This window comes from Haliotis rubra, unplaced genomic scaffold (assembly GCF_003918875.1).
Source record: "Haliotis rubra isolate DU_JTF1 unplaced genomic scaffold, ASM391887v1 Scf686, whole genome shotgun sequence".
NCBI classification, from domain to species: Eukaryota; Metazoa; Mollusca; class Gastropoda; order Lepetellida; family Haliotidae; genus Haliotis; species Haliotis rubra.
Genome location: NW_025767397.1, coordinates 313206 through 339937, shown reverse-complemented (window position 1 = coordinate 339937; position 26732 = coordinate 313206). Strand labels below are relative to the sequence as shown.

At 40.1% G+C, this 26732-nt stretch overlaps 2 protein-coding genes and 1 long non-coding RNA gene across 5 annotated transcripts; 2 read left to right on the top strand and 1 right to left on the bottom strand.

Annotated features, from left to right (window-relative positions):
* Window positions 1-10: 10 nt before the first annotated feature.
* On the top strand, window positions 11-15782 carry LOC124258184 (serine/threonine-protein kinase Nek8-like). 3 transcript variants are annotated; one of them, XM_046692240.1, is made up of 17 exons: window positions 11-161; window positions 1494-1699; window positions 2808-2863; window positions 3406-3582; window positions 3929-3978; window positions 5769-5850; window positions 6049-6257; window positions 6939-7012; window positions 7567-7736; window positions 9080-9224; window positions 10035-10111; window positions 10207-10324; window positions 11315-11465; window positions 11966-12108; window positions 12955-13113; window positions 13665-13823; window positions 14709-15782. In XM_046692240.1, the coding sequence occupies exons 1-17, from the start codon at window positions 115-117 to the stop codon at window positions 14738-14740; spliced, it is 2055 nt and encodes a 684-aa protein (XP_046548196.1). In that variant the 5' UTR covers window positions 11-114; the 3' UTR covers window positions 14741-15782. The 3 variants fall into 3 exon arrangements, with proteins under 3 accessions (XP_046548196.1, XP_046548194.1, XP_046548195.1); XM_046692238.1 differs by having other exon boundaries at window positions 7564-7736; XM_046692239.1 differs by lacking the exon at window positions 14709-15782 and adding an exon at window positions 14610-14688 and having other exon boundaries at window positions 7564-7736.
* Window positions 15783-15842: 60 nt separating this feature from the next.
* Window positions 15843-16451, top strand: LOC124258188. The gene is made up of 2 exons (XR_006893531.1): window positions 15843-16200; window positions 16300-16451. It is a non-coding gene; the product is annotated as an uncharacterized LOC124258188 (long non-coding RNA).
* LOC124258186 ((R)-phenoxypropionate/alpha-ketoglutarate-dioxygenase-like) lies at window positions 16073-23492 on the bottom strand. Its single transcript, XM_046692242.1, has 4 exons — window positions 22843-23492; window positions 21839-21978; window positions 20624-20779; window positions 16073-17653 (listed from the first exon to the last, which is right to left on the bottom strand). Exons 1-4 carry the CDS (start codon window positions 23447-23449, stop codon window positions 17510-17512), a joined length of 1047 nt encoding a protein of 348 aa, XP_046548198.1. The 5' UTR covers window positions 23450-23492; the 3' UTR covers window positions 16073-17509.
* Window positions 23493-26732: the final 3240 nt, after the last annotated feature.

The following is a 26732-nucleotide window of genomic DNA, read 5'->3' as shown; positions in this document are numbered from 1 at the left end:
GACTTCCGCTTCCGGCGAACCGGGAGCTGCAGATCGTTTACATGTTGTCTGAGTGATGCAGCTTCCCAATACTTCTTGACAGATAAAACTGTGAAACGAAAAACAACAAAAACTATGGATAAATACGAGAAGATCAGAGTTGTGGGACGTGGTGCTTATGGGTAATTCAGGAATTGTTTGATTGAAACATGGATAGTCATGTGGACATTTTATGGTCTTACTCTTACGTTATACCATTTATGATGCCTATTCTGGGGCAAAAACCTTAAAGTGGGAGGGATTGAAATGTTGTTTCACACCACTGTCAGCAATATTCTGAGCGGCATGTAATAACTGAGACTTTGCGAGACCTACCATTGACAGCATGAACAACAATGCACAATCACAGAGAATGGTGACACAACCAAACTGCCTATGGTGTTTATACTTATAGGCCTATATGTTGCAAATCCCTCTCGAGATACCTGTTAGAAATAGTATTCTTCTTGTAAGATGCGACTAATGGAATCAGTGTGACTGGCTCAATAACTTGGTTGATGCATGTCATATCTGTATTGCATATAGATCAGTGTTCATGATGTCAATCACTGGTTCGTCTGGTTCAGTCCTGATAACTTACAGACCACTATCATATAGCTACAGCATTCTTACTACTCACAGGCATACAGAATAGATGATGATAAACAATAGAGCAGGAGATATAGTAACTGCATTGCATCTTCCAATTTTCATTTTAGATGGCTTTATAAGATAGAAAATCAAGTTGAATCTACAGAAAAACAATTTGGGTTGCAAATGGATGTGTATTTTTCATTATGAACACAATCATGTATTTACAATTTGTTATCAGTAACATGATCCTTAAGGGAGCTTTATAGGTGGCACATGATTCTGTGTACAGCACACAGGTCACTAGTCAGATTAAATTAGGCAATGTTGCACACAGAGTGTAGATGGTTGATTGATCTCATTCAGCAGCTTTTCTCTTGAGAGTTGCAGAGGCTTTGTTCCTGTCCCCACCCCACCCGAAAATGAAACATGTGACATATGTGGCATGCACTTAGGTATGTAACTAAAGCACATGTAGCACATGCTTCTTCTCACACAGCACAGAATGGGTACCCGGTGGGATGATAACGTGACTGTAGACCTTCCAGCACCTCACAAACAGCTGAGGTTGTCTACTGCCCAGGGAGCTGGGGAATATGAGTGAGTGAGTGAGTTTCACACATCATGACCATGTGGGGAATCAAACCCGGTCTTCGGCGTGATGAGGGAACGCTTTGACCACAAGGTTACCCCACAGCCCCTTGGGGAATATGAGAGCACACTGATCCATTGGCTGGGGTACTAATGATGCTAACACACCACTTTGAACATGTTTTAGAGTGTTGACTAACACATCATAAAGTTCCTCATTATTGTATATAATAGCCAGCATTTTATATCAGAAAGACATTTTTTCTGTTTACTAATTTATGCTTCTATTTCAGCACCGTCCACTTATGCTGTCGACTCAACGACCACAAACTTGTGATAATAAAACAGATCCCAGTGGAGCAGATGACAAAGGAGGAGAGACAGTCAGCCCTGAATGAAGTCAAAGTCTTGTCAATGCTGCATCACCCAAACATTATAGAATATTATGAGAATTTCCTGGAAGACAAGGCTTTAATGATTGTAATGGAATATGCACAAGGTGCTTAATAAAGTCATTATTTCTTTGAGTATTGATATGTTTGTTCAGCTGTAGAAAACAAGTTTTGATACATTCATCTGAAAATTGACATCAGTTAACCTTTAGAACCTACAGACAAATTAATGAAAGTGTTAAATTCATCCATAAGTCTTTTCTCTATTGTCTATAAAGTGATATGAGCTCATATTTGAAACTTAGAAGGTACCTGGGATACCAGCAGTTTTTTAAAGCACAATGTCACACATTTTCGACATTATTTTGGCCTATAATATATATGTTTGGTCATATGCACTCACTTTAGCTTCATATTGATGCAGACCCGTGAAGGTGCGGGTTAGAATGAGCCTTCAGTAACCCATGCTTGTCGTAAGAGAATTGGGTGGTCCGGCTTGCTGGCTTATTTGACACATGTCATCTGTTTCCCACTGCGCAGATCGATGCTCATGCTGGTGATCACTGGATTGTCTTGTCCAGACTCGATTATTTACAGACCACCGCCATATAGCTGGAATATTGCTGAGTGCGGCATAAAACTAAACTCACTCACTCACTCACTCACTCATATTGATGCAATATAAGACTTATTATCCCTTACAACTTGCCTGAAATCAATAATTGAAACTTTGAGGCAAACAGCTTCCAATCAGAACACTTGCCATATATGGAATGTAAACAATTGCTCTGTACATCGAAACTGTCGCACGCAGTGTTGTCGGTATTTGCCGCACTGGCCTCAATCACAAGTTGAGCGTAGGATTTTCGTAAAGAGCACTCCAAGGGACATAACTCTATGGGGTTTGCTTGAAATAATGTTCAGCCGATAGAGGGCGCTCGAGAGTCTATTTAATGCAACGTTGCATTAATTCATTCGAACTTTTTAATTCAATATTGTAATCTAAATGTGTAATATATTTTGGAATAAATTATGTGGTAGCTTCCCTTAGGGCTAATAGTATGATTGAGAGAAATACATTATTTATTTTTAGAGAAGTGTGGTGTGATAAAGTGCCTTTAACAAATGCAATACAAAGTCTACAAAAATTGATATTCCGTTACTCAGCTCAACTAAAGCAATATGTCACCGTGGTTACTGTCATCACTGTTGCAGGGGGAACATTGCTGGATTACCTACAAAGCAGAAATTCAAATCTGTTGGAAGAAGATGTAAGATCATTATTCTTCTTATGTTCCTTCTCATATTCTTTCTAGATAGTGGATCGACATTTTTTATGCACATCAGGACCAACAGAAATATGTCCACTGTGAGTCTGAGTGCAGATATTAGACTTTAATGTTGACCAGGACTGTGATGTTAGTTGGAATGGAATCTGACTTACCTGGAAAACTATAAAAACATTTCACTGTATTTGATCATTGAAATAAATAATTTAACATATCACTGAGATTGCTGATCAATAACTATCAACCTAAAATTAAATAATAAAGATACTTTTGTTATGTCATGTTGTTTTGTTTGTAACTACAGAGATATTTGGGTGGTGGGGTAACCTAGTGGTTAAAGTGTTCGCCGTCATGTCGAAGATCCAGGTGTAATTCCCCACATGGGCACAATGTATCAAGCCCATTTCTGTTGTCCCCCGACCGTGATATTGCTGGAATATTGCTAAAAGCAGCATAAAACTTAACTCACTCACTCACTACTGAGATATTTTACTCCTGTAAGTAAGCTCTGTGTGTGTTAACAGGAAATACTGAAATTCTTTGCCCAAATGCTGTTATCTCTGCAACACGTCCACTCGAAGAATATCCTGCATCGAGATCTGAAGACACAAAACATTCTCCTGGCTAAGAAGAAGGAAATAGTGAAGATTGGTGACTTTGGGATATCTAAAGTTCTCAGCAGCAAAAGCAAAGCATTTACTGTAAGTGTGTTGACTTGACAGAATAATTTAATCACCATCTTTTCGGGGGAAGCGAAGTTCACTCTTGAAAACTGTGTCTTCACATGTTCCACAGATATTACGTCAGTGATAGTGATGAAGTGAAACTTGTAAAATGTTTAGAATGGAACTTGTGAAATTTTCTGAAATTTCTTAATGGAATAAATTCATTTTTCAGGGGATATTGTTTTAAAATATTTTTTCAGTTGTATGTATCTTCAACAAAAGTCCATGCCTCCTAAATATTGAATGCTTGGTCGTAAGTTATCCTGAATATGTTTGGCTGTTTGTTTATTTGCATAAACGGTCCTGTTTAATGTATTTTCAGGTTGTGGGGACCCCTTGCTACATATCCCCAGAGCTCTGTGAGGGAAAGCCGTATCCTTACATTGAAGAAGAATTGTATTGAATGTTACAAGAAATTAAACCTTGTGGGGATACTTGTTTGGCTCACCCGCTATTATGTTTATGGGAACTTTAAGTTGATCCTATCAGGGGACAGGTATATATGGTACATATAGTCTCCAAACACTGTGAGTTTGGTTTCTCTAGACACCATACTGAGAAACATCAGCTAAGAACTTTGGGCAGGTATACAGTGCAAGTTTACTTTGGAATTAAGCTAAAATAAGAATCATTACCTGTGCTTATTCCATCATTTCACATAAAATGGAAATTTGAATTTAGCAACATGAGACATAATTGATTGTTCTACCCCAGATGGCTCATGTCATATACTGCATGTTTTAGCTGATTGTAGTGTGAAACCAGGGTATAGTGGTTATGTTATCACAACCTCATATTGTTACCTACTACCAGAGATGTTTTCTTCCACTCTGCACTAGTGCTGGTATTGGCATACAACCTGCTATACGATACATCACTATACTAAAATTTTAGTCACGACGATATATTGCCAAAGTATTGTGCGTTGAAGCTGCGATACGATACGAATCCCAATATAAGGGTCGCGATACGATACCTATCACGATACTAAAATCTTTAATTCTAACAGCAACTATAAAACACCTTAATATCAAAACAAAACAATTTTAAAGTATTTCATCAAATTCCTCGAGCGTTTTTCAGTGTTCATTCGGAAACGAGATAATTAAGTTTATACACGGACTTTGTGAATGTTAATCACATGCGAGCACAATGTCTGACTCAGTTCTGGACACAAGAATTTCCGGGAAAACATTTACTTATGAAGAGATAATAAGTAAGCTTATTTCCTAATCATCAAACAAAGGTAAGTCTTTTTTCTTGACAGATATCTCGATTCGGCAATATTCAAAGTTAAACATCAATGTATCGTGGCCCATTTGAAGTATCGTATCGGGATATACGAAAATGTAAAAGTTTGTATCGATTCACTGTATCGGCGGCCCATGGGTCGATGCATCGGTGCGTATCGATGAATCGTCACACCACTACTCTGCACACCTTTGGTATATGGACTTCATTACACTGTGATATCATAACTAAATGTTGTCAACTGCAACCACTGGTATTATCTAGCTCTTTGCAGCAATGGTGAGGTGAGGTGAGGTGAAATTGGGTTTAACGTCGTGCTTGAGAATATTTCGCTCATATGACGACGTGCATGCGTGTGTATGTGTATGTGCGGCTGCTTGTACTAGCCCAGACTTAAGCTGGTTTTATAGTGCTAGCCCACTGAGATACCATGCCGCAGTGAAGCATGAATACCCCACTCAGACACATTATACTGACTCCGAGCCGACCAGTCCTTGTTGTACCCATTAATGCCGAGCGCCAGGCAGGGACCAACAAGTACCATATTTTAACGTCTTTTGGTATGACGCGGTCGGGGATCGAACCCGCGACCTTCCGCTCTCCGGGCGGACGCTCTAACCACTACACCACGGAGGCGGTCCTGCAGCGATGGTATATATGCTATATAACACTATGTGAATAATAGTTAACATCAGCTACAACATGTGATGTTATCTAGTTCCTTACAGCCATGGTAAATATGCTATATAAAACTATGCTAATAAAAGCATCCAGTCATATTATCTGGCACTTTGCAGCGATGGTATATATGCTATATAACACAAGGTTCATAAATGTTATCATCAACTACAACCAGTCAGCTATTGTATATTTGCTATGTTACACATGTTATCACAACTTAACATTGTCAGCTACAACCAGAAGAGTGACATCTGGGCTCTAGGCTGTGTGCTGTATGAACTTGCCAGCCTCAAGAGGGCTTTTGAAGCTGCGGTAAGCAGGAATTCATCCCCATTGTAAGAAAAGGCAAATCTAGTAGTATCAAGATATTAAACTGTAAGGAGTTGTATCAATAATATATGACAGTAGTACCAGTAGTAAGATTATAAGGAGTTCACTTTTCCATTTCACATAACAGCAAGGATACCATCCTTTCAAAAATCCTAATACATGTCCAAAACCTTTTTCCAGAACTTGCCAGCCCTCATTCTAAAGATTATGCGTGGGACATTTTCACCCATCTCCGACCACTACAGTGAAGAATTACGTTCCCTTATTCTTAGTATGCTTCACCTTGACCCTAACAAGCGACCTGACATCAACCAGATCATGGCACAGCCGATTGTCATCAATGCACTTCTCACTCTTCACACAGACATGGGCAAGGTCCCTTATACCAGGTGAGTGAGTGAGTGAGTTTGGTTTTACGCCACTTTTAGCAATATTCCAGCAATATCATGGCGGGGGACATCAGAAATGGGCTTCACACATTGTTGTATCAGGTGAATCACTTGTGCTTAAATATTGACCAGTAACATAAACTATTGGGTTTTGAATCGATAAAGTTATAAAATAGGAATCGATATCACGCATAAGCATGTATCGGCGTATCGTGATCGATCGTCAGTAAAATGTATACATTCACGTGTCGTGACACCCTATAAACAATCAGGTTTTCTGGACCACTACCATAGTTGCACTATGCACTTATGTAAACCTTAGTCTCTATGGTTTTATTACAGGGAGTGAGTGTGTGAGTTTAGTTTTATGCCAGGGAAATCAGTATTAATTATTAATGGATTAAATTTACTACAGCCTAGTTTTGATGTATACATGAAGGAAGAAAGTTATGTGGGATGGATGGAGGAAAATGATAAAGAAGGACAATTAAGATGATGTTTTTCTTCTTCAAGTCACCACATGAGTATGTTGCCATGTGGGCTCTGTTTGTGAACACCTCAGCAGATGTGTGTACTGATTTTGAGTCACAAGACCTGGAAAGTCTGTGGCAATGTACAGTTGACTAAAACAGCTGCTTGTGTTTGTATCAATTTTTCAGGCATGTCCTCTTTGTCATTCAGAATCCAAAGACCTCTATCCAGCATCCCTGGCACTGGGAGGGGTCGAGTGTCGAGGGGGATGCTGTCATCTCGGGGTGAGTTGACAAGTTATACCTTATTGAGGGACAGTGCTTAGCTATGTGCTGCTCATTTCCAGTTTAGAATGATCAAGTTCTACGTGTTAGAGTTCGTACTGTGCGTCAAAGTGAGACAACAATTGGGTACATTAGATTAAGCCCACTCGGCAATATTCTTTGATACTTGGAGGTAACCAGCCAAGACCAAATTCTAGATATTGCAATAAGTGGACTTTTCCTATATATGACTGCTTGAACTAAATTGTGCAGCCCATTATAATTGTGGATCAGTGAGGTCATCAACACCTCTGCCTGGTCATTGACCCATTGGTGGTTACCGTGGGTAACCTAGCTGGACATGCATTATTGTGACCTGAGGCTGTCAGTTAACTGAAAAAATAAACGTATACATGCTTTTGTGTCCATCTATGCTGGTTGTCAATAGATGATTGCCTATTTGATACAACGATCTTTCTGTGTTTTTTAAAGAGGATAGTTTTTAAAGTGCGTACCTGGAACTTTTTGTCTGATCCTATTGATTGTCAATAAAACATGTTTGAACCAATCAGAAGGCCTCCCTGCCAAACCTGCTGCCCTGAGTTCTGTGTACTGCTGGGGAGGGGGGAAGACATCCCCAGTGAAACTCCCCTTCCCTAGCTTCGAGACGCAGGTGATAGAGGTGTCCACAGGTCGAACACAGAAGGCGGCCATTACAAAGAATGGCAGGCTGTTTGTGTGGGAGGTAAGATGCATGTTCTGCTTATTTGGTAATGCTATGATAATCCATAACTGTTAGAGTAGTTATGAACGATGATAGACAGTATGGCCCAGAATCTATTATTTCATGGCAATGTTCATACACCATCAACAAAAGAATCATATGACAGTTGTATTATCTGCCACAGTTGTGGTACAGGTCAGAGACAGTTGTATTATCTGCCACAGTTGTGGTACAGGTCAGAGACAGTTGTATTATCTGCCACAGTTGTGGTACAGGTCAGAGACAGTTGTATTATCTGCCACAGTTGTGGTACAGGTCAGAGACAGTTGTATTATCTGCCACAGTTGTGGTACAGGTCAGAGACAGTTGTAATATCTGCCACAGTTGTGGTACAGGTCAGAGACAGTTGTATTATCTGCCACAGTTGTGGTACAGGTCAGAGACAGTTGTATTATCTGCCACAGTTGTGGTACAGGTCAGAGACAGTTGTATTATCTGCCACAGTTGTGGTACAGGTCAGAGACAGTTGTATTATCTGCCACAGTTGTGGTACAGGGTCAGAAGACAGTTGTATTATCTGCCACAGTTGTGGCACAGGTCAGAGACAGTTGTATTATCTGCCACAGTTGTGGTACAGGTCAGAGACAGTTGTTTTATCTGCCACAGTTGTGGCACAGGTCAGAGACAGTTATCACCAGGGTGAAATCCATGAGTGTAGATATTGTCAGTGTAGAGACAGTAAGGCCCATTATCTGCCGCCGAGGCGATCTAGATGTATTATCTGCCACAGTCTAAATTTACAGGTAGCCACAGTTGATGGTCTGCCAAAAATTGCAGATGTTCCATACATCTAAGTAAATTCACCATATTTGGTCTGGTTAAATCCATTTTGGGCTGGTAACATTTTGAAGTTACCTGCCCTGATGTCTGGCTGGATTTTTGGCTTATTTCATACACTGATATTGTGCCCCAGAACTCAAAGACCCTTCTTTTGTTCTGCACATAGAGGGTAGTGTGGCCTAGTAGTCTTCATAACTCAGATTTACTGTGCAGGGTGTGGACTATTTCTGCTGGCCTGCTGTGATATTGCTAGAAGTATGGTGGAATACTGCTAAAAGATCTGTAAATCACACACAATCATTATTACCTAAAGAGTACTCTAGGCCTAATAGGTAGGGGTAGCCTAGTGGTTAAAGCTTCGCTCGTCACACCGAAGACCCGGGTTTGATTCCCCACATGGATACAATGTGTGAAGCCCACTTATTGCTGATATTGCTGGAATATTGCTAAAAGCAGCATAAAACCATACTCACTCACTCACTCTAGGCCTAATAATTACTAACATGTGACTACATGTCTTTCAGTCCCCCGGTGTTGGGACGGAGATGTCAATCCCGGGCAGTGTGGACACGGCAAGTCCAGCGTACGTCCCCCGCTACCTGGAGGGTCAGGCTGCCGTCACAATCCAACACGTGGCCTGCGGGGATCTCTTCATGGCCTGCCTCACAGGTGAGTGGCTTGCTGTGACACACAATTGTCTCGACTTACTTGGCAAATGTGATGATGGTAGTCCACTAATGGTCGATGATCGGATACGTCATCAATGCAGAAAATGTTTAACGATTATCAATTATGAAAACTGTGTAATTGATAATATGGTACATAAATTATTCTGATGAAATTTACTCTAACAATACACAAAGTTAGGTCTATATTTATGGGCTGTTTCTAAAGTTTGTTCAGAATGTTGTTTTGTTCGTAATCCAAGCATGAATATGTCACCACTAACCTGTGACGTAAAATATGTTGATTTCTGTCTGATTAATTTCTGCATTTTTGCTTAAAGTTACTTCTCTGATATTTATCGATAATCGGTCAATATTCAGCTGATGATTATTAACCTCTATGATCTATATCGATATCCAACCCTAATTGACACGGGTCCCTGCCTGGCGCTCGGCATTAATGGGTACAACATGGACTGGTCGACTCGGAGTCAGTATAATGTGTTTGAGTGGGGTATTCATGCTTCACTGTGGCATGGTATCTCAGTGGGCTAGCACTATAAAACCAGCTTCAGTCTGGGCTAGTACAAGCAGCCGCACATACACATACACACGCATGCACGTCGTCATATGAGCGAAATATTCTCAAGCATGACGTAAAACCCAATTTCACCTCACCTCACCTAACTGACACGTCACTTACAGTACATACCACATGTGACACATTCATAGTACACCAGCTAGTGACGCGTAACATGGTCTCTGTGTATGTTTCCTGCTGCACTGTGTGTCATGTTGTCATTGTTTTCATCAGATCGGGGTATACTCATGACGTATGGAAGTGGTGCTAATGGCTGTCTGGGACATGGCAACTTAAACGATGTCGCTCATGTGAGTTGTGTATTGACTGGCCTTGGTGTTACGTTACATGTTACTTGAAACATGTGTATTCTTTATTTTAACAATAATTCTATTTCTACTTCAAGGCCAAAATTGTGGAAGCGTTGCTTGGTTACGAAGTGATACAGGTGTCATGTGGTGCATCACATGTTCTGGCTGTGACCAATGAACATGAAGTGTTCTCCTGGGGGCGTGGCGATAACGGTAGGTACAAGACGATGTGTAAATAGCAACTCTTCTGTGAAGTAGGGTAATGTAAAACACTGATGCATTGTTAAAACCAAAGTGCATGACCTCATAAACATTGCCGAAATCATGCCTTGGAGGCTCATAGTTAGCCTCTGAAATATATGTTATTCTAATGGAAACAAGCAAATCAATTTAAACTTAAAAGGAGCCAGTCAGTTTGGAGATTCAGATTATGAGCTAATCTAGACTTGCTTCATTAGGGACTCTATCATTACAGTGAGGATTGGGCAGAAGGGTGAATGACATGATTCTGAGACTGAGACAGACTATGTAGTCTCTGGTTCTAATCAGCAGAAGTGGCTTGTATTTTAAGAAGAGGGAGCTCGAAACTGGAGGGGCATGATGAGGGCCACATGCTGTATTAACAGAAGCCATACTGACAGAATACACCAAACATTCACCAATTCTTGTGGTGCCAGGACATTTGGTTTTCCCTTGGCATGACTTCTGGACTGCTAGACTTGTTACAGATGATACAGGACATCTTATCTAGAATCAGTAATATAAAGTATCTTTCAGTCATTTTGGATAACAATAAGTCAATGAAGTGGGCTGAGTTGTGATGTAGCCAGAAACATACAGGCATGCTTTGCAACATTCAGTGTGTCACATTAACCTCACATGGAGTGTATATGGTAAATGTGATAGTTACAACCGGACAAAATTTCACATTAAACTCATGCTTCTTTGTCAGTCATTCCTCTCTTTCTGTCCCTCAGTATACTACTTAAAAGAAGTAAAGAACACCTGATTTATTCATAAGACTAATGTTAATCAGTCATGACAGTGACATGATATGTTACAAGAGTCATATGAACAAATTGTTTTTCTTTTTTCTTTAAGTTCTTTTCAGTAGTGTATCATATAAATAATATCTACAGAAATTACATAAAGTTTCAAAATTTCACACAATCAGTCTGTACAAGCTGTGCATCTCGTCACCAGGTCGCCTCGGGCTGGGTACCCAAGACTCGTGCAATAACCCCCTGCCTGTCCAGATCCACGACACCCTCCGCCCCTGCTCAGTTCACTGCGGCGTGGACTGCTCCATGATCGTCACCCTTGACAACAAACTCCTGTGTACTGGCAGCAACAGGTGGGAGTCTACCTCACTGTATACTTTGGTCGTTGTTGGTCTACAATGCCCATGTTCTTGCAACAAGCAATATATGAAGTTACAGAGAAAGTATTGTATGTTTTACTTGACAAACAAAATGTATGTGAAAAATAAGGACCATTTTAGAATGGGAGCATTCCTCAAATTGAAAAAGAATAGAGAGTGAAAAAGCTCTGACAAAATTCATGTGGTACCTTAGATATGTGTAAATTGTTGACAATAATGAAATGTGATGCAGTACAATGATAAATCTAACAGCATGAACAATGCATTGGTTTGATATTACACAACTAGCTCACAACATATTCAATTGAAATACAACATATTTATTGTTTTTTCCTTGCAGTGTTTCCACATCTTGTTTAAATTACACATAATTTAAAAGTGTGAGTTAAATATATTGCTAGTGTTAAGAAAACATTCACTATCTTGATGCTATAAGCATTTGTATTAATGTGTAAAACCTGTCTGTTGGCTAGGTTCAACAAGCTTGGTCTGGACGAGACTGATGGACGGAGTGTGGAGGAGACATCCATCTTTACACTGGTCGCCTCTCAGCCAATCACAAACTGCCCTGTGAAGACTGTTGCTCTAGGCACCTCCCACTCAGCGCTCGTCACAGGTAAGATTGACTTGTCAGTTAAAGACAGTGCTCTCACTCAATGCTGGTCACACATAAACTTGGAAGGTATCTATACAAGACAGAACTCGCATGCAGTACTGGTCACGGGTAAGATTGTCAGGCGTCTGACAGAAAGAGCTCCAACTCAGTGCTTGTCACAGATAAAATTGACACGTTTTATTAAGACAGAACTCCTACACAATGCTTGTCACAGGTAAGATTGGCAATTGTTTTCAACACAAAGAGGTCCAACTTTATGATGGCAACAGGTAAGAACCTCTACCAGAAAGAGCTCCCATTCACTGCTGGTCACAGGGTAGATGAAGATGGACGATGTACAATTTTCTCCTACTGTTTGCATACTGTCCATAAAAATGTCGTCAACACTTCAAATGTATGTGTAAATACACTACAACCCAGTGTCTGTGTTGTAATGGTTGTATGTCACACTGTGTTGTCAGTTGTTGAAATGATGTTATGTGTACCTCACGTGCAATGTTATCAGGCCCCGATTTCTCGACACAAACGTAAGTTTTTACTCAAATTTCAAACTGAGTTTGACAATTTGAAACAGCTGAATTTTTAACTCAACTGCATTTTTGAAATAAAAAAGCCAAAACAACTTAAGTAATATATCCACCAAACTCAAATTGTTTACTATGTTTGAGTTTAATATCGATTTCAGTTTATTCTGGGAAATGCAGTTTTCTGTGTTTTCTCAAATTTGAGTAAAATCTCGAACTTTAGTCAAAACTCAGACTTAAGTTTGTTTCAAGAAATTGGGGCCTGAGAACTCAGTGCTCATTTAGAGTAAAAACATAGCCTTTATTACTCTTCAAATTCCAGTTGAAGGGCAAGTATTCACCTTTGGTGCCAACCAGTTCGGTCAGCTTGGCTACGAGTCGGACTTCCCCACCAGACGACCGAACCAGGTGCAGTTTCAGCAGACATGTAACATCAGGCAGGTTGCCTGTGGGGATACGTTCACTGTCGCTGTGTCCGAGGGTAAGAGCTTCAGGAAAAGTTCTTTAGGAGCTAGACTAGATGAAAGCAGGCCTTGGTAATATGACAGACAGGTTCAATTCCCCACATGGGTACAAGGTTTCAGCTCATTTCGGTGTCCCTTATTGTGATATAGCTGGAGTATTGTTGCATTAAACCCATTTCTATTGCAGGGCTCCAGATAATTTTTCATGATCAGGGTACATACTTTATTTTTTCAATTTAGGAGTACTGGAAAACAATAAAAGTACATTTAGAGTACTGAATGGAATTTAATGGAGTATCAGTAATCTTGTGTTTCGTTTCATATATGCACCACAACATTGCTACTCTTGTGTAAACAGGTCAATAAACAATAAAACAAATGATTCTAACAAATTCGTCTGTACTTGCTGTGGTGCGTATCTGCTACGTTATCTAAATTATTTCCTACCGTATCGTGCTTATTTTAAATCCATACATACGCCGATACGGCCCATTATCTGGAGCCCTGTATTGTGTTGCCATGCTCAGTGCTGTCACTAGCAACAGGAAGCAACATCTTGCTGTTTCAGATGGGGAGGTCTTTTCCTGGGGGAAGTCCTCGAGAGGTCGGCTTGGACGAGTTGATGAAGAGACAAATGTTCCAAGACAAGTGATATTTCCTGGGGAAGATGTGTTTTCTGTGGTCTCAATATCATGTAGCCATGGCAACACAGTGATTGCCACAAGACGTAAGTCTTTCGTATTACTCAATCATACTTCCAATACATGCAGACCTTAAGTTTGACTGTACATTCAGATTGAATGTAGAGTTCCTTATCAAAATCATTTCTCTGTCTCTAATTTGTGTGATTAATTATTTAGGAAACTGTGTCAGACTATGTAGAACTCTTGAATACATATCAGATGTTCAAGGCTCATAATTCAATAACTGAATAGGTTACAAGCTATTAAGGGGAAGTATGGTAGCTACCATCCTTCACAAGCAAGGTGAGGTGAGGTGAAATTGGGTTTTATGTTGTGCTTGAGAATATTTCGCTCATATGACGCGTGCATGTGTGTATGTGTGGCTGCTTGTACTAGCCCAGACTTAAGCTGGTGTTATAGTGCTAGCCCACTGAGATACCATGCCGCAGTAAAGCATGAATACCCCACTCAGACACATTATACTGACTCTGAGCCGACCAGTCCTTGTACCCGTTAATGCCGAGCGCCACGCAGGGACCAACAAGTACCATATTTTAACGTCTTTTGGTATGACTCGGTCGGGGATCAAAACCGCGACCTTCCGCTCTCTGAGCGGACGCTCTAACCACTACACCACGGAGGCGGTCCCTTCACCAGCAAGGCCCTGGTTCGAATCCCTAAATGCAAACATTGTGCGAAGCCAATTTCTCTTTGAAGTATGCAAAACCACCTGAAAGTATTTAATCGTATAAAAAGGTTTGAAGCAAAAAGAAAGTCTGTCCTTGTGATCAGGTTGCTGGTGCCTCTCTCATTCATTCACTGCATTTCAGCTTTCCACAGATCTGGTAGTCCCATTGAATGAAATGATTCGACCAGATATAGCACCTTGCTCAGTGGCACAGAGACTGCTCTCATTCCTTCACTGCCAGCTTTCCACAGATCTGGTAGTCCCATTGAATGAAATGATTCGATGCACCTGGCACAGAGACAGGGATGCCGCCATGATGTCCAAGATACCGAGGACACTTGTCAGTAGTAATGAAGTAATGGAAACAGCTCAAAACTGCCATGGAAGGATGCTGTCGTGAAAATGAACGATATATCATCAGATCCAGCTGAGTGTGGACCAGATGATACGGATCCAGTCATGTGGGCCCAAGACAGAACCAGCTCATTTCTGATCCAGTGGCAACAGCGTCTACAGAAGTGGAGCCCAAATATTGAAATCGGTGATGAAGTGGACAAAAACACAGTCAAGGGACTGCCACACTGACAGTTTTAAATCCAAGTGTCCCCTGTGCTCTGGATCTACCAAGTACCGCCCACAGTGATTATTGTTGCAGGAAACCATAATTTTCTCAACATTCATCTGGGTGATGATAGCTAACAGCAAACTATCAATGGAAATTTTCCGTTAAAAAATCATACCTTTTCATGGGGTAGATTTGTTAGAGTGATACTGGGAGAAGCTAATACCAGAAAACTGCAATGTCTGACAGCTATCAATGAGAAACTGAGAAGCATTCAGTGTTGGAGGTAAGATTCTCTTATGTGGATGTCCTTGGTTTGATTCCCCACATAATACAATTTAGTTCATGTATGTTCAGATTTATAGTCACCTTTGTGTAACTTGGATTTCCGTCCAATCCTTTAAATGTCACTGTCCACCCTTTTGGGGCATGTAGCAGTATTTTTAAAAGTATCATATTTTGTAACTTGAATTTGTATATTCCGTCCATTGTTAGCCAGGTAATCTCATCAAGTGATTATACAGCCATGTTTTGTTTTACGTGTACAAAATTGTTACTGTTTCACATGTTATTTTTAGATTTAGTGGATATTGTTATCATTTGAGGGCAAGTTGTTTTTTTATATGTGAATGGGTTCAAACATATTTTATGTTGACCAAACATTGTGGAATATGTAGAAATAGTCAGTGTTATCATTGTTAAGACAAAGATTTGACCTCAAGAGTAACCAAGCAATTCTAAACTATGTAATGGCACTGGGAGTTCTATAACAGGCTGGACAGAGTTGTGTCCCATGCCAGGACCCCCAGCTTCCTGAAGTAGCAATGCTAAGTCTAAACATGGTTGTGGGTTTCACTGAAAGTGGTGAACTTCTGCTGTTTGCATCATTTTGACTGTCCTCCCACATTTAGCTGACCTGCCATGACAAAACTGAAACACTGTTCACACGGCATAAGATTAATGAGGATAAGGACTCTGAAAGTATGGTTTTGGATAATACTTCTTCATCAGAACCAATGTTGGTAGAAATACACTATTAAAAATAATTTATTAAACAATTTATTTGTGTCTTTATTGATTACATCAACAAGAACAACAAGTGTTATTGTGGAAGAAATGAGCCAAGCACTGAACGGCATAGTTCCCAGCTGCAGTACGGTAGAGATGCTGGGTCAGCTCAGGTCCCAGCAGCCGTAGCTCATTGTACAACTGTGTGTCAGCTTCCCTGATAGAGGTGTTGCTGCTCATTATCAATCCGTGAGCAGTCCAGCCTCAGTTTATTAAATACTGATATCATATAGGTGGAATATTACTCTGGGTGGTGTTGAATAGCAGTCAACAGTTGTAGCAATGTTCCAAGGGAGTCATAAAGTGGATTATATCGGTGGGTCGACCAGCCTGTTGATACTGCTACTGCAAAAACAAACAAGCCCTGTCCCAGGTCCAAAGTAGGAAGAAGGCTCGTCTTGACAATAGATGGCAGGGGCGGATACAGATACAGCCTTTTGAGGAGGGTGCACACTCTTGAGAAAGGTGTGTGTGTGCGTGCGCACACTTCATTTTCACGGGACTTTCACTGATCATTTAATAAACTATGAGCACAAAAAGGATGTGTGTGCCCGCACCCCTGCACCCGCACGTACGCAGACACACAGAGGATCGTTCTATGAGATGGAACTTGTTTTTACCCTGCCTGATGCTCAGCATCATGGTTGGATCAGTACACTGTCACACTGGGTATCCACCCTAAGCTATATACATGCAATAATCTTGATGTAAACCATTTTACCCCACCTGCTGAAACATGTCCCACTTCTATCAGTAATAGATACATTCCTTTCACAAACATAGTCTTGTGACAACAATCCAGCAAGGATCAACACATGAAGATGTATGTAATCAAGATAACATTTCATATACTTTGTCAAATTTTCAGACCATCTACAAATCAATCAACAAAGAGACAAGGTTCATAAAAGGGTTATAACAAATACAATATACACTCATTATGTTACCTTTGGCCTCTCAATCATTTGCTAACAGGATACAAAATTATTATTCTCTCCCAAACCGTTTGTTCTGTATAAAACATAAACATCAACGATTTATTATACATTTGTCAAGTGAAATAAACACAAAACCAAAAAAAAGAAAAATAGTTGTTTGTATAATGATAATTGAAGTGTTACTTAATTGCATCATTTACCTTCTTTCAAAGACTGTTCCAGAAACTAAAAAAGTACTGGTAAGTCTCTGACAGAAGAGAAATTGAATTCAACTTGTGAAATTTGGCACCAAGAACATAAAAAGACAGACTTAAAAAACCCATGAAAGTACTATTTTTGTATGCACAGCTACAAGTCCTACACTGTTTATGGCACATTGAGATCAGAGTTGCAAACAAGCACATATAAACATAAAGCATCAACAACTTGTAAGCTTCAAATATTCAGATGTGAAGGGAACACACTATTGACAGGCTACTTCTTTGGTTCATGAGTTCCCTTGACCGTTGTTCGATGTAAGACTCTCAGTCCCACCTCTGACCTTGGATGTTGTGTCTCCGGAGTAGCCTCGTGACCCACAGAAAGGTTGTCCGAGATGATGAAGTCGCCCACTTCCCACTGGAGAAAACAACAACATAGGTTTGATTAGTGTTTAGTTGTGAAATGTCAAACTCAGCAAAATTCCAGCTTTGTGACAGCAATCAGTAAATATATTGAGTTTGAACCAGGCAATCCAGTGAATGGCATCATAAGTATCGATGTACGCAGTTGGATGACATGGACCAGTATCAACCAGTCAGTGACCATGACCAGCCTATACAGTCTGTCACCTCTCACTATAACTGGCATTAAATCTTAACTCCCTTGCAACCCTCATGTTCTGATTCTATATTTCAGCCATAGATTTTCATCAGTCTGTTCAGTGAGCGAGTCAGCAGTATCATGGCAGGGAACACCAGAAATCGGCTTCGTGCATTGTACTCATGTGGGGAATCGAACCTGGATCTTCAGAGTGATGAGCAAATGCTTTAACCACCAGGCTACCCCACTGCCCCCAGACTGTTCATGTATGTTGTGTGTGTGTGGTGTGTGTGGGGATACTTAGTATCTTATGAATAAGAAGGCTTATTATAATTTTAAATGCCATGAAAACCAAACTCATTCATTTATTTTCAGCCCATTTGTTTATGATTCTGTATTTTATCATGAACATTTACATCAGTCTAATAAAGTATGGGGATTACAACACTAAAAAGGCATTGTAAGGAACAGCTCCCTGGGTTTCAGGGATGTTATCATAATCATGATAGTAAGATGATCAACATGATACCATTTCAGTGATTTCACTTAAATTAAAAGAATGGCCCCTAAAGCCAAAAGACTGACTGACTGACTGAGTTTGGTTTTACGCCGCTTTTAGCAATATTCCAGCAACATCATGGCGGGGACACCAGAAATGGGCTTCACACATTGTACCTATGTGGGGATTCAAACCCAGGTCTTCGGCGTGATGAACCAACATTTTAACCATTAGGCTACCCCACCATCCCTAAAGCCAAAAGAAAATGTCTTGACAGCTTCTAATGTTTGAACCAGTTTCAAATATATCTTGCCCTGGCAATGTATTGCATCACATCAAACACATACAGCAAATGACAAATCTGCACTTGTGAGGCCTTCCATTTGTTTAAACTGATTAATGGTTTCTTTCACTGAAGTTGAGGTGCTTCTCACAGAGATTGTGACTCCCATGTACTAGTGTCATTATGCTGATCAATACAACAGCTAATGATAATCCTGTGAGAAATGACCCAGGTTAGAATTGATCTTCAGCAACCCATGCTTGTCGTAAGAGGTGACTAACAGGATCAGGTGGTCAGGCTCGCTGACTTGGTTGAAACATGTCATCGTATCCCAGTTCCATAGGTCAATGCTCATGATGTTGATCACTGAATTGTCTGGTCCAGACTCGACTATTTACAGACTGCCCTCATATAGCTGGAATATTGCTGAGTGCAGCATAAAACTAAACTCACTCACTCACTCACTCCTGTGAGAAATATAAAGGAATTGGCTGACAAATTGTCAGATTTGCAGAATGACATTATAAGTACAATCAAGGTAACATTAGTCCAGCAAACTAAAATCAGATCTCTTAGAATGAATGTTTTTTACACATATGCTGGAACAAAATTTTTTTTTTTTTTGTTTGTCTCTATATTATCAATCCTGTCTGTTTCTAACATAGATGACCCTTTGAAATGTCATTCTTCATATGTTTTGGTGTGTCTGTTAATGTGACTGTAACCTGATGGGACTCCTGATAGGAATACAGGTACCCAGTAATCTCTGCCGTCTGTAAGACACAATGATTGGTTTCTTTGTGACTTCATATTGCACCTCGACGGCATGGATCGATGCTCATGATATCAACCACTAGATTGTCTGGTCCAGACTCATTTGTTTGCAAACACATCATATAGATAGAATATTGCAGAATAGAATATATTTTTATAAAAACTTCAACGACATCTTTGGGCTAGTGAATAGAGGTGACTACAAGTGGTCGATGGTTCAGTCCTCAGGTGCATTATGCCCAAATATGTTGAACAGTTACATACACAAAGAGGTGAGGTGAAATTGGGTTTAACGTTGTGCTTGAGAATATTTCGCTGATAAAACGACACATACACAAAGAACCTAATTAAGCACCCCCTGTATATTTGCAATGATAGGTTTTCAATACGTACACAAACTTCTCGTGTGACCTCGTTGGGGAATCATGAGGTTTTCTGACACGTATGATACTTTGACTCATAAAAAATGACAAACTGATTGGAATCCATGTTAATTTTATGATGATAATTGCTCATTTTAAAAAACACAGATTTTCATACAAAACCATGTTTGTACAAGTATGGCCCTGGGCCCCATTTCTCAAAGCTCTCGTAAGCCTAAAGATCTACCGTAACTTTTCTCGTAGCATTAGGAGATGTTACAGTTTTGGAGATGCGAACCTAATGCTACGTGAGAAAAGTTACGAGATCTTAGGCTTACGAGAGCTTTGTGAAACAAGGCCCTGGAATGTTTAATGTTGAATTTATTGGTGCATGGGAACATTCAAATTGTCATTTGTCATGATTCAAGGTCAATACTGAGTGATCCCTCCATGTGACTGTATGACAGCCAGTTTCTCCTCCTCATACCCCCTGCCAGCATCCTGATCCTCTGAAGGACCAGACCATTCCTCGTGTAAAGCAGCTTCCAATCGGGCCAGGTTCTGGAGCATCCCTTTGTTGCACACGACGACCAATCATGTCCCAGATATGCTCCAAAGGGTTAAGATCGGGGCTCATTCAATCATGAGATATGTCAGGGGGTGCTTAACTAAGTTCTTTGTGTATATATGGTGTTACTCTGGTGTACTGCCTTAGGGGAAGTAACAAGGACTGACTGGACTACTCAGGGTCGGTATTCTGTGTCTGGGTGATGTATCAATACTGAACTGAGACATGGATGAAACTGGTATAAGTTTATACAATGGATGATAAGAGGATGTTAGAATACAGGTCTATTCATAAGCATTACCTTGTGAGAATACACAAGTCGTCGGTTATCCTTGGTGATTTCACGATGGATTTCCTTCAGGATCTGCACTGTTTCATTCATGTCTGTTTCTCTTGCCTTTTCCGTTCCCAAGTCCCAAATAAAGGATTCTGTCATTCCCAGGTGGAAACACAGTGTCTGGAAATAAAACACGCTCTTGCTTGGTGAACACTCAATAACTGCAACATTTACCACATTTACACTACACCAAGAGATTGCACGGCGAATTGTGACATGTTAAAAACACACACACACACACACGCGCGCACGCGTGTACATATAGAGAGATAGACACACACACACACACACACAGAGATGTTACCAATACTATTCAAGGTTGTTAGTTCAAAACAAATTGTGTCTGTAGATACACATGAATTAATTTTGACAGTGAAAAAAGAACACTGTTTTCAATACAGCAGATACTTCTCCATGTCTAAGAGTTTATGGTGGGCAATAGATATAACATGCCAATGGCTGGGAATAATGTCTTGATTACCTGCTGCTACAGACTCGAGAGATGAAAATTATATGAATGCACCTTTGAACACAAGTGTTTGTGAGGATAAGTATGTCCCAAGGCAGTTTACAGAACCTGTTATTTTTCATTCTACATTCTAACTGCATGTAACATTAACCACAATAGCAGACATAGCTGAGTGAGTGAGTGAGTGAGTGAGTTGGGTTTTATGTCACTTTTAGCAATATTCCATTAATATCACGGCAGGGGACACCAGAAATGGGCTTCACACATATCACATCAGATATTGAGTGACAATTAGAAAGAAATATTTATGCTGCTATACATGATAAGCTAACATCTTAAAACAAGAAACAAATCATCGTCAATATGATATTTTATACCAACTTCATAAAATCCAAAACATCTTTGTTATTTATCTACACTTACACTAGATGTCTCTACATAATGACTTAAACAATTTAGACCAGATTTAGATTTGATGCTATTCCACACTCGCTACACATTCACTCATCCATGCTACAGGCAGTGGGGTTGGCGCGTGGTTAAAGCGTTCGTCCACCAAGCTGTAGACCCGGGTTCAACTCCCCACATGGGCACAATGTGTGAAGCCCATTTTTTGGTGTCCCCCCAAGTGATATTGCTGGAATATTGAAAGAGCAGCCTAAAACTACCGGTAAACTCACTCACTCATTGCTTGCTGCAGCTAGACTTACTGGATGCCTGGTGACGGGATGGGGATAGATGAGAGGATGGATAAGACTACTACGACGGTCGCTGACCATCCATAGTCGCTCCCACCGTTGCCGTGTCTCCAAACTTAAACTCTCCACTAGATCCTTCAGTGGGACGAAATCTACATAGGAAAACTTTGACATTAACTTTCACATGCTCTGAACATGTCAGCTTGATGTGTGTGTGGAGGTATGGCCATAATGATGTGCAGGTGGTAGATGTTTGGTACAATGTTGAGTCCCATATAAGCACATGCATGGTGTTGACAAACCATGAAATAATCTGAGTGAATCTTGGATTAGACTCCAAATTCATGAGTTACAGCAGTGTATGAAATAAGGCCCGTCTGACCGCCCGAGACGGTCTAGATTTCTGACGGACAGCTAAATTTACAGCTATCAAGCCCGATGGTCTGGTAATTTTTTTTGATCTTCCATACATCTGAGTAAATTCACCATATTTGGTCTGGTTAAATCCATTTTGGGCTGGTAACATTTTGAAGCTACCAGCCTGATGTCTGGCTGGATTTTTGGCTTATTTCATACACTGGTTACAGACAGACTTTGGCATGCTAAGGGATGCTCCACTGCAACCTGAGTGGAAAGCTGTTGAAAACCAATGTGTCAGCATTCTGGTTCTGATGAATATCATCCTGTGCAATATCTACAGCTGATTCTGTTTGTTTAGTTTGGTTTTTCATGCAAAATTCATTTGTTTCATAATTTCAGAGATTGAAGATGGAACACTGTAAGCCAGAAACAGGCTTGCTACTCTGTGAAAGTTATGCAATTTAATAAAACAACACAGATTGTGACAAAACACAGATTGTGACAAACATATAAGTCGGATAACTGATAACCTTTGCTTACATGTATTGATAACTTCAAAAAATACAAACACATGATGGAAATCGTAGCTCATTTACCTAACATCCAAGTGCTCTTACTGTATCACTACCTCTTTCATTCCTATTTAGTATATTTACCTGTATTACCACTCTTGGGCACAGAAACCATGTGATAGAGGGCAAACGCAAAAGGCGCCCTCATGAAGCTCCCATCTATGTGCCAGCCTGTCCGCCCAACATTCCGACATCCTTCTCGCTCATCATTCGACACCCGAAACACATCAGGATGGGTGGATCGAGGGTGCTTGTAGAACGTTGATTCCAACTCTCCAAACCAGCTGCTTATTTCCGCATGGCGTTCCCCTCCCACAACACCCTGGTCTTTGAAGATTAGAAGTCTATGCTTATGAACGTCCTCTTTAAACCTCTTAATCAAATCCTCCGACACCGGTTCATTCAGGTTTATTCCTCTTATTTCTACTCCAATGGCAGCTTGTTTTACATCGTAAGCCATTTTTGAATGACTAGAATCTGAATGAACTCTGTGAAGTTGTTGATTTGTTGTTGTTGACGTTGAACAGGTGTGGTTTAGAAGGATTTGTCTGATGTCGTTTACATTGATACAATGCAAGTTCGAGTGTGTCTGTCGTGTAATTCCACCCTCCGCCAAGCTTGAAATTATCTGTAAATAGATCAAGTAACGTTTGTGCTTAAATAAACCCAGAATCGGTAAACAGAAACTCATGAATGTTTGGTACACATTCACCTGACAGCTGCTGATGGAATATTAGAGTGGTCTCCCTTTGGACAACTTCGGTATGTTCCGCAAATCTTCCGAACTTTTCCGATCGTCTATTGGCCCACACAAAATTATTGATTATGACTGACTGACTGAGTTTGGTTTTACGCCGCTTTTAGCAATATTCCAGCAACATCACGGCGGGGGACACCAGAAATGGGCTTCACACATTGTACCCATGTGGGTATTGATTATGAAGATGTAATTACAACTAATTGGAGTTGAAAGGAATGTCAGAGTTTCTTTCTTATTAGTTTTACAGACCCAGATATAATAATTTATTATCTATAGAGCTTTGATATAATTTACAACCTAGACTGACCTAGGAATTAACAGAAAAGATATAGATAAGGACAAACTTTATGGATGAACAACTTCTTTATTCAGAAATATATCTAGCATATGTTATATTTGGCATTACACTTTCGTGGTAAAGTACAGATTCCAGTACTTTTGTTTGGTTGAGACCCATCCGGGATTCGAACCCACACCCTCAGCGTCAGGCACCCAATCGCTAGCACAGCCAGTGGAAGCCGCCGTGGCTGAGCAGGCAAGGCGTCTGACTTTGTGTGCTGGCGATTAGGTATATTGCTAAAAGCGGCGTAAAACCATACTCACTCACTCACTCCCTTTCTTACATATGTCTATATTACACTGAACCCCACTTTCCGGAAGGCTAGTCTCGAGACGTCGACTACTTCTTTGTCATGACTCTTTAATCCCTGAGCCTGTTCATCCGGACGATTTGCGGTGAATTGCATATTCCCAATGAACGGGATTTCCCTGAACGTGAATAACGTTTAATATTTCCTTTCTTGGCAAAGGCATTTGACGTTGATGTTAGTTTACAACTTGATATACCGGTACCATATTCTTGAAAGCGTTAACTGTCTTTTACGGACTTTCGTGGTAACTGTAGACAGTTGACAGTCTTCTACAGCAGGTTTCAGGGACAAACTTCTCGGTTCGGCGAAAGTGTGTCTGCGAAAAGATATATAATTTGACTGTTAACGTCCACTTTGGTCGCGGTCCATATTGTAGTGTATTTGTCGCGACTTCAAGAAGTCATAACTTTATTACAACGTTTGTTAAAATAACATGAATAGTAATATCATTATGACATCTGCGCTTTTCAGTTGCCATGGTAACAAAAGACATTATCTTTTTAGTATGAATATTTTCATTTCCATTGGAGATGGTATTCCTCAATATTAAAGTAAGGTCTTGAAAACCTTAAATAGCTTCTCACTTCAGTAGTGTTGAACATTATGTTTTAACAGTAATTAGTTGTCAGGAATGTATTAATATCTAACGTAAACAATGTTGTGGACGTTATCATATTTTGCTAGATTCAAGAATTTGGAATCTTCTAAAACAGCTATAGACTAACCCGGCTTGGTATGGGGATTTTGATAAATCATCACACACTACATCAAAACCAGTGCTGGTGTGTTCATGTTTTACCCTGGATATCCAGCTAGGGGAATGTAATGATCACTGACTTTATTGCTGTTATTACCAATGCTATATTATCACATACTGTCATTGTATTTGTTCTGATATGGAGTTTGTAGTGCCACTCTTTGTTGTACCGCCTTTGTAATTCCCTTGCAGTAAATTGTAGTGATTTGTAAACTTTGTTATTTGTTAAATACAATTGCCAATTGAAAAACATTTCTTGGCTGTTGGTTTCACACCGAATTCATGTAGGGCTTGGTTACTGTTTCAAATTGGAAATCGGCACTTTGAAACAGTAATTTGTATTGATTTGTAAACCTAGTAATTTTAGAGTACAGTTGTATTACATTTCTTTAATGTGGGGCAAAGCATGCATGGTGGCAGTAGTGTGATGGAACTAAATATGACGTTAGCATGTATATGGTGTAGCATGGTGGCAGTATATGATGGGACTAGTATATGCATATGGTTTAGTGGCATGGTAGTGTGTGATGGAACTAAATACAACATGTATGACGTGTAGTTAGCATGTATATGGTGTAGTATATATATGCATGGTGGCAGTAGTGTGATGGGACTAAATATGACGTTAGCATGTATATGGTGTAGTATATGCATGGTGGCAGTAGTGTGATGGAACTAAATATGACGTTAGCATGTATATGGTGTAGTATATGCATGGTGGCAGTAGTGTGATGGAACTAAATATGACGTTAGCATGTATATGGTGTAGTATATGCATGGTGGCAGTAGTATATGCATGGTGATGGGAACTAAATATGACGTTAGCATGTATATGGTGTAGTATATGCATGGTGGCAGTAGTGTGATGGAACTAAATATGACGTTAGCATGTATATGGTGTAGTATATGCATGGTGGCAGTAGTGTGATGGAACTAAATATGACGTTAGCATGTATATGGTGTAGTATATGCATGGTGGCAGTAGTGTGATGGAACTAAATATGACGTTAGCATGTATATGGTGTAGTATATGCATGGTGGCAGTAGTGTGATGGAACTAAATATGACGTTAGCATGTATATGGTGTAGTATATGCATGGTGGGACAGTAGTATGTGTCATGGGTGTAAATATGACGTTAGCATGTATATGGTGTAGTATATGCATGGTGGCAGTAGTGTGATGGAACTAAATATGACGTTAGCATGTATATGGTGTAGTATATGCATGGTGGCAGTAGTGATGTGTGATGGAGCGTGTATATGGTGTAGTAATATGACGTTAGCATGTATATATGGTGTAGTATATGCAGTAGTGGTGGCAGTAGCGTCAGTGATGGGACTAAATATGACGTTAGCGTGTATTTGGTGTAGTATATGCATGGTGGCAGTAGTCTTGCGGCAAATATGACGTCACACAGTGGTGCGATATGATGGTGGCAAACTTTATGACAAATGGCTAGCCAGTGCGGGCTGGCTATGCCTGAAATGCACTAGCCTACAGAATAATTTACTAGCCCGTAAATTTGAATGTAGAAACTAAGCAAAAAATTACCAAAATAGATGAGAATAAGATATTGTCGGCATGACACGGGTTTCATCATTAATCTGCTAATATGATGAACAGTTTTATCAGGCCATAATCTTGCATGATTAAAAAGTATATTTTAACAAGTCGGAGAGAGTGATATATCTTCAAAATACCCCATGAAAATTCAATCGCCAGTCGGGCCAGTGACTGCGGAGATTTACTGGCCCGACTGGATTTTTTATAGGCACGGGCTAGCGGGCCAGTGGCTATTTCGCACA

Coding starts and splice junctions, on each gene's coding strand:
- LOC124258186 (XM_046692242.1), bottom strand. CDS start 23,449: ATGAGTTTCTGTTTACCGATTCTGGGTTTATTTAAGCACAAACGTTAC. Junction 20,780..21,838: donor ATCCCGTCACCAGGCATCCA/GTAAGTCTAGCT, acceptor TTTTATTTCCAG/ACACTGTGTTTCCACCTGGG. Junction 17,654..20,623: donor GACTTGTGTATTCTCACAAG/GTAATGCTTATG, acceptor TGTTTTCTCCAG/TGGGAAGTGGGCGACTTCAT.
- LOC124258184 (XM_046692238.1), top strand. CDS start 115: ATGGATAAATACGAGAAGATCAGAGTTGTGGGACGTGGTGCTTATGG. Junction 7,737..9,079: donor GCAGGCTGTTTGTGTGGGAG/GTAAGATGCATG, acceptor CATGTCTTTCAG/TCCCCCGGTGTTGGGACGGA. Junction 10,325..11,314: donor CTGGGGGCGTGGCGATAACG/GTAGGTACAAGA, acceptor TCTCGTCACCAG/GTCGCCTCGGGCTGGGTACC.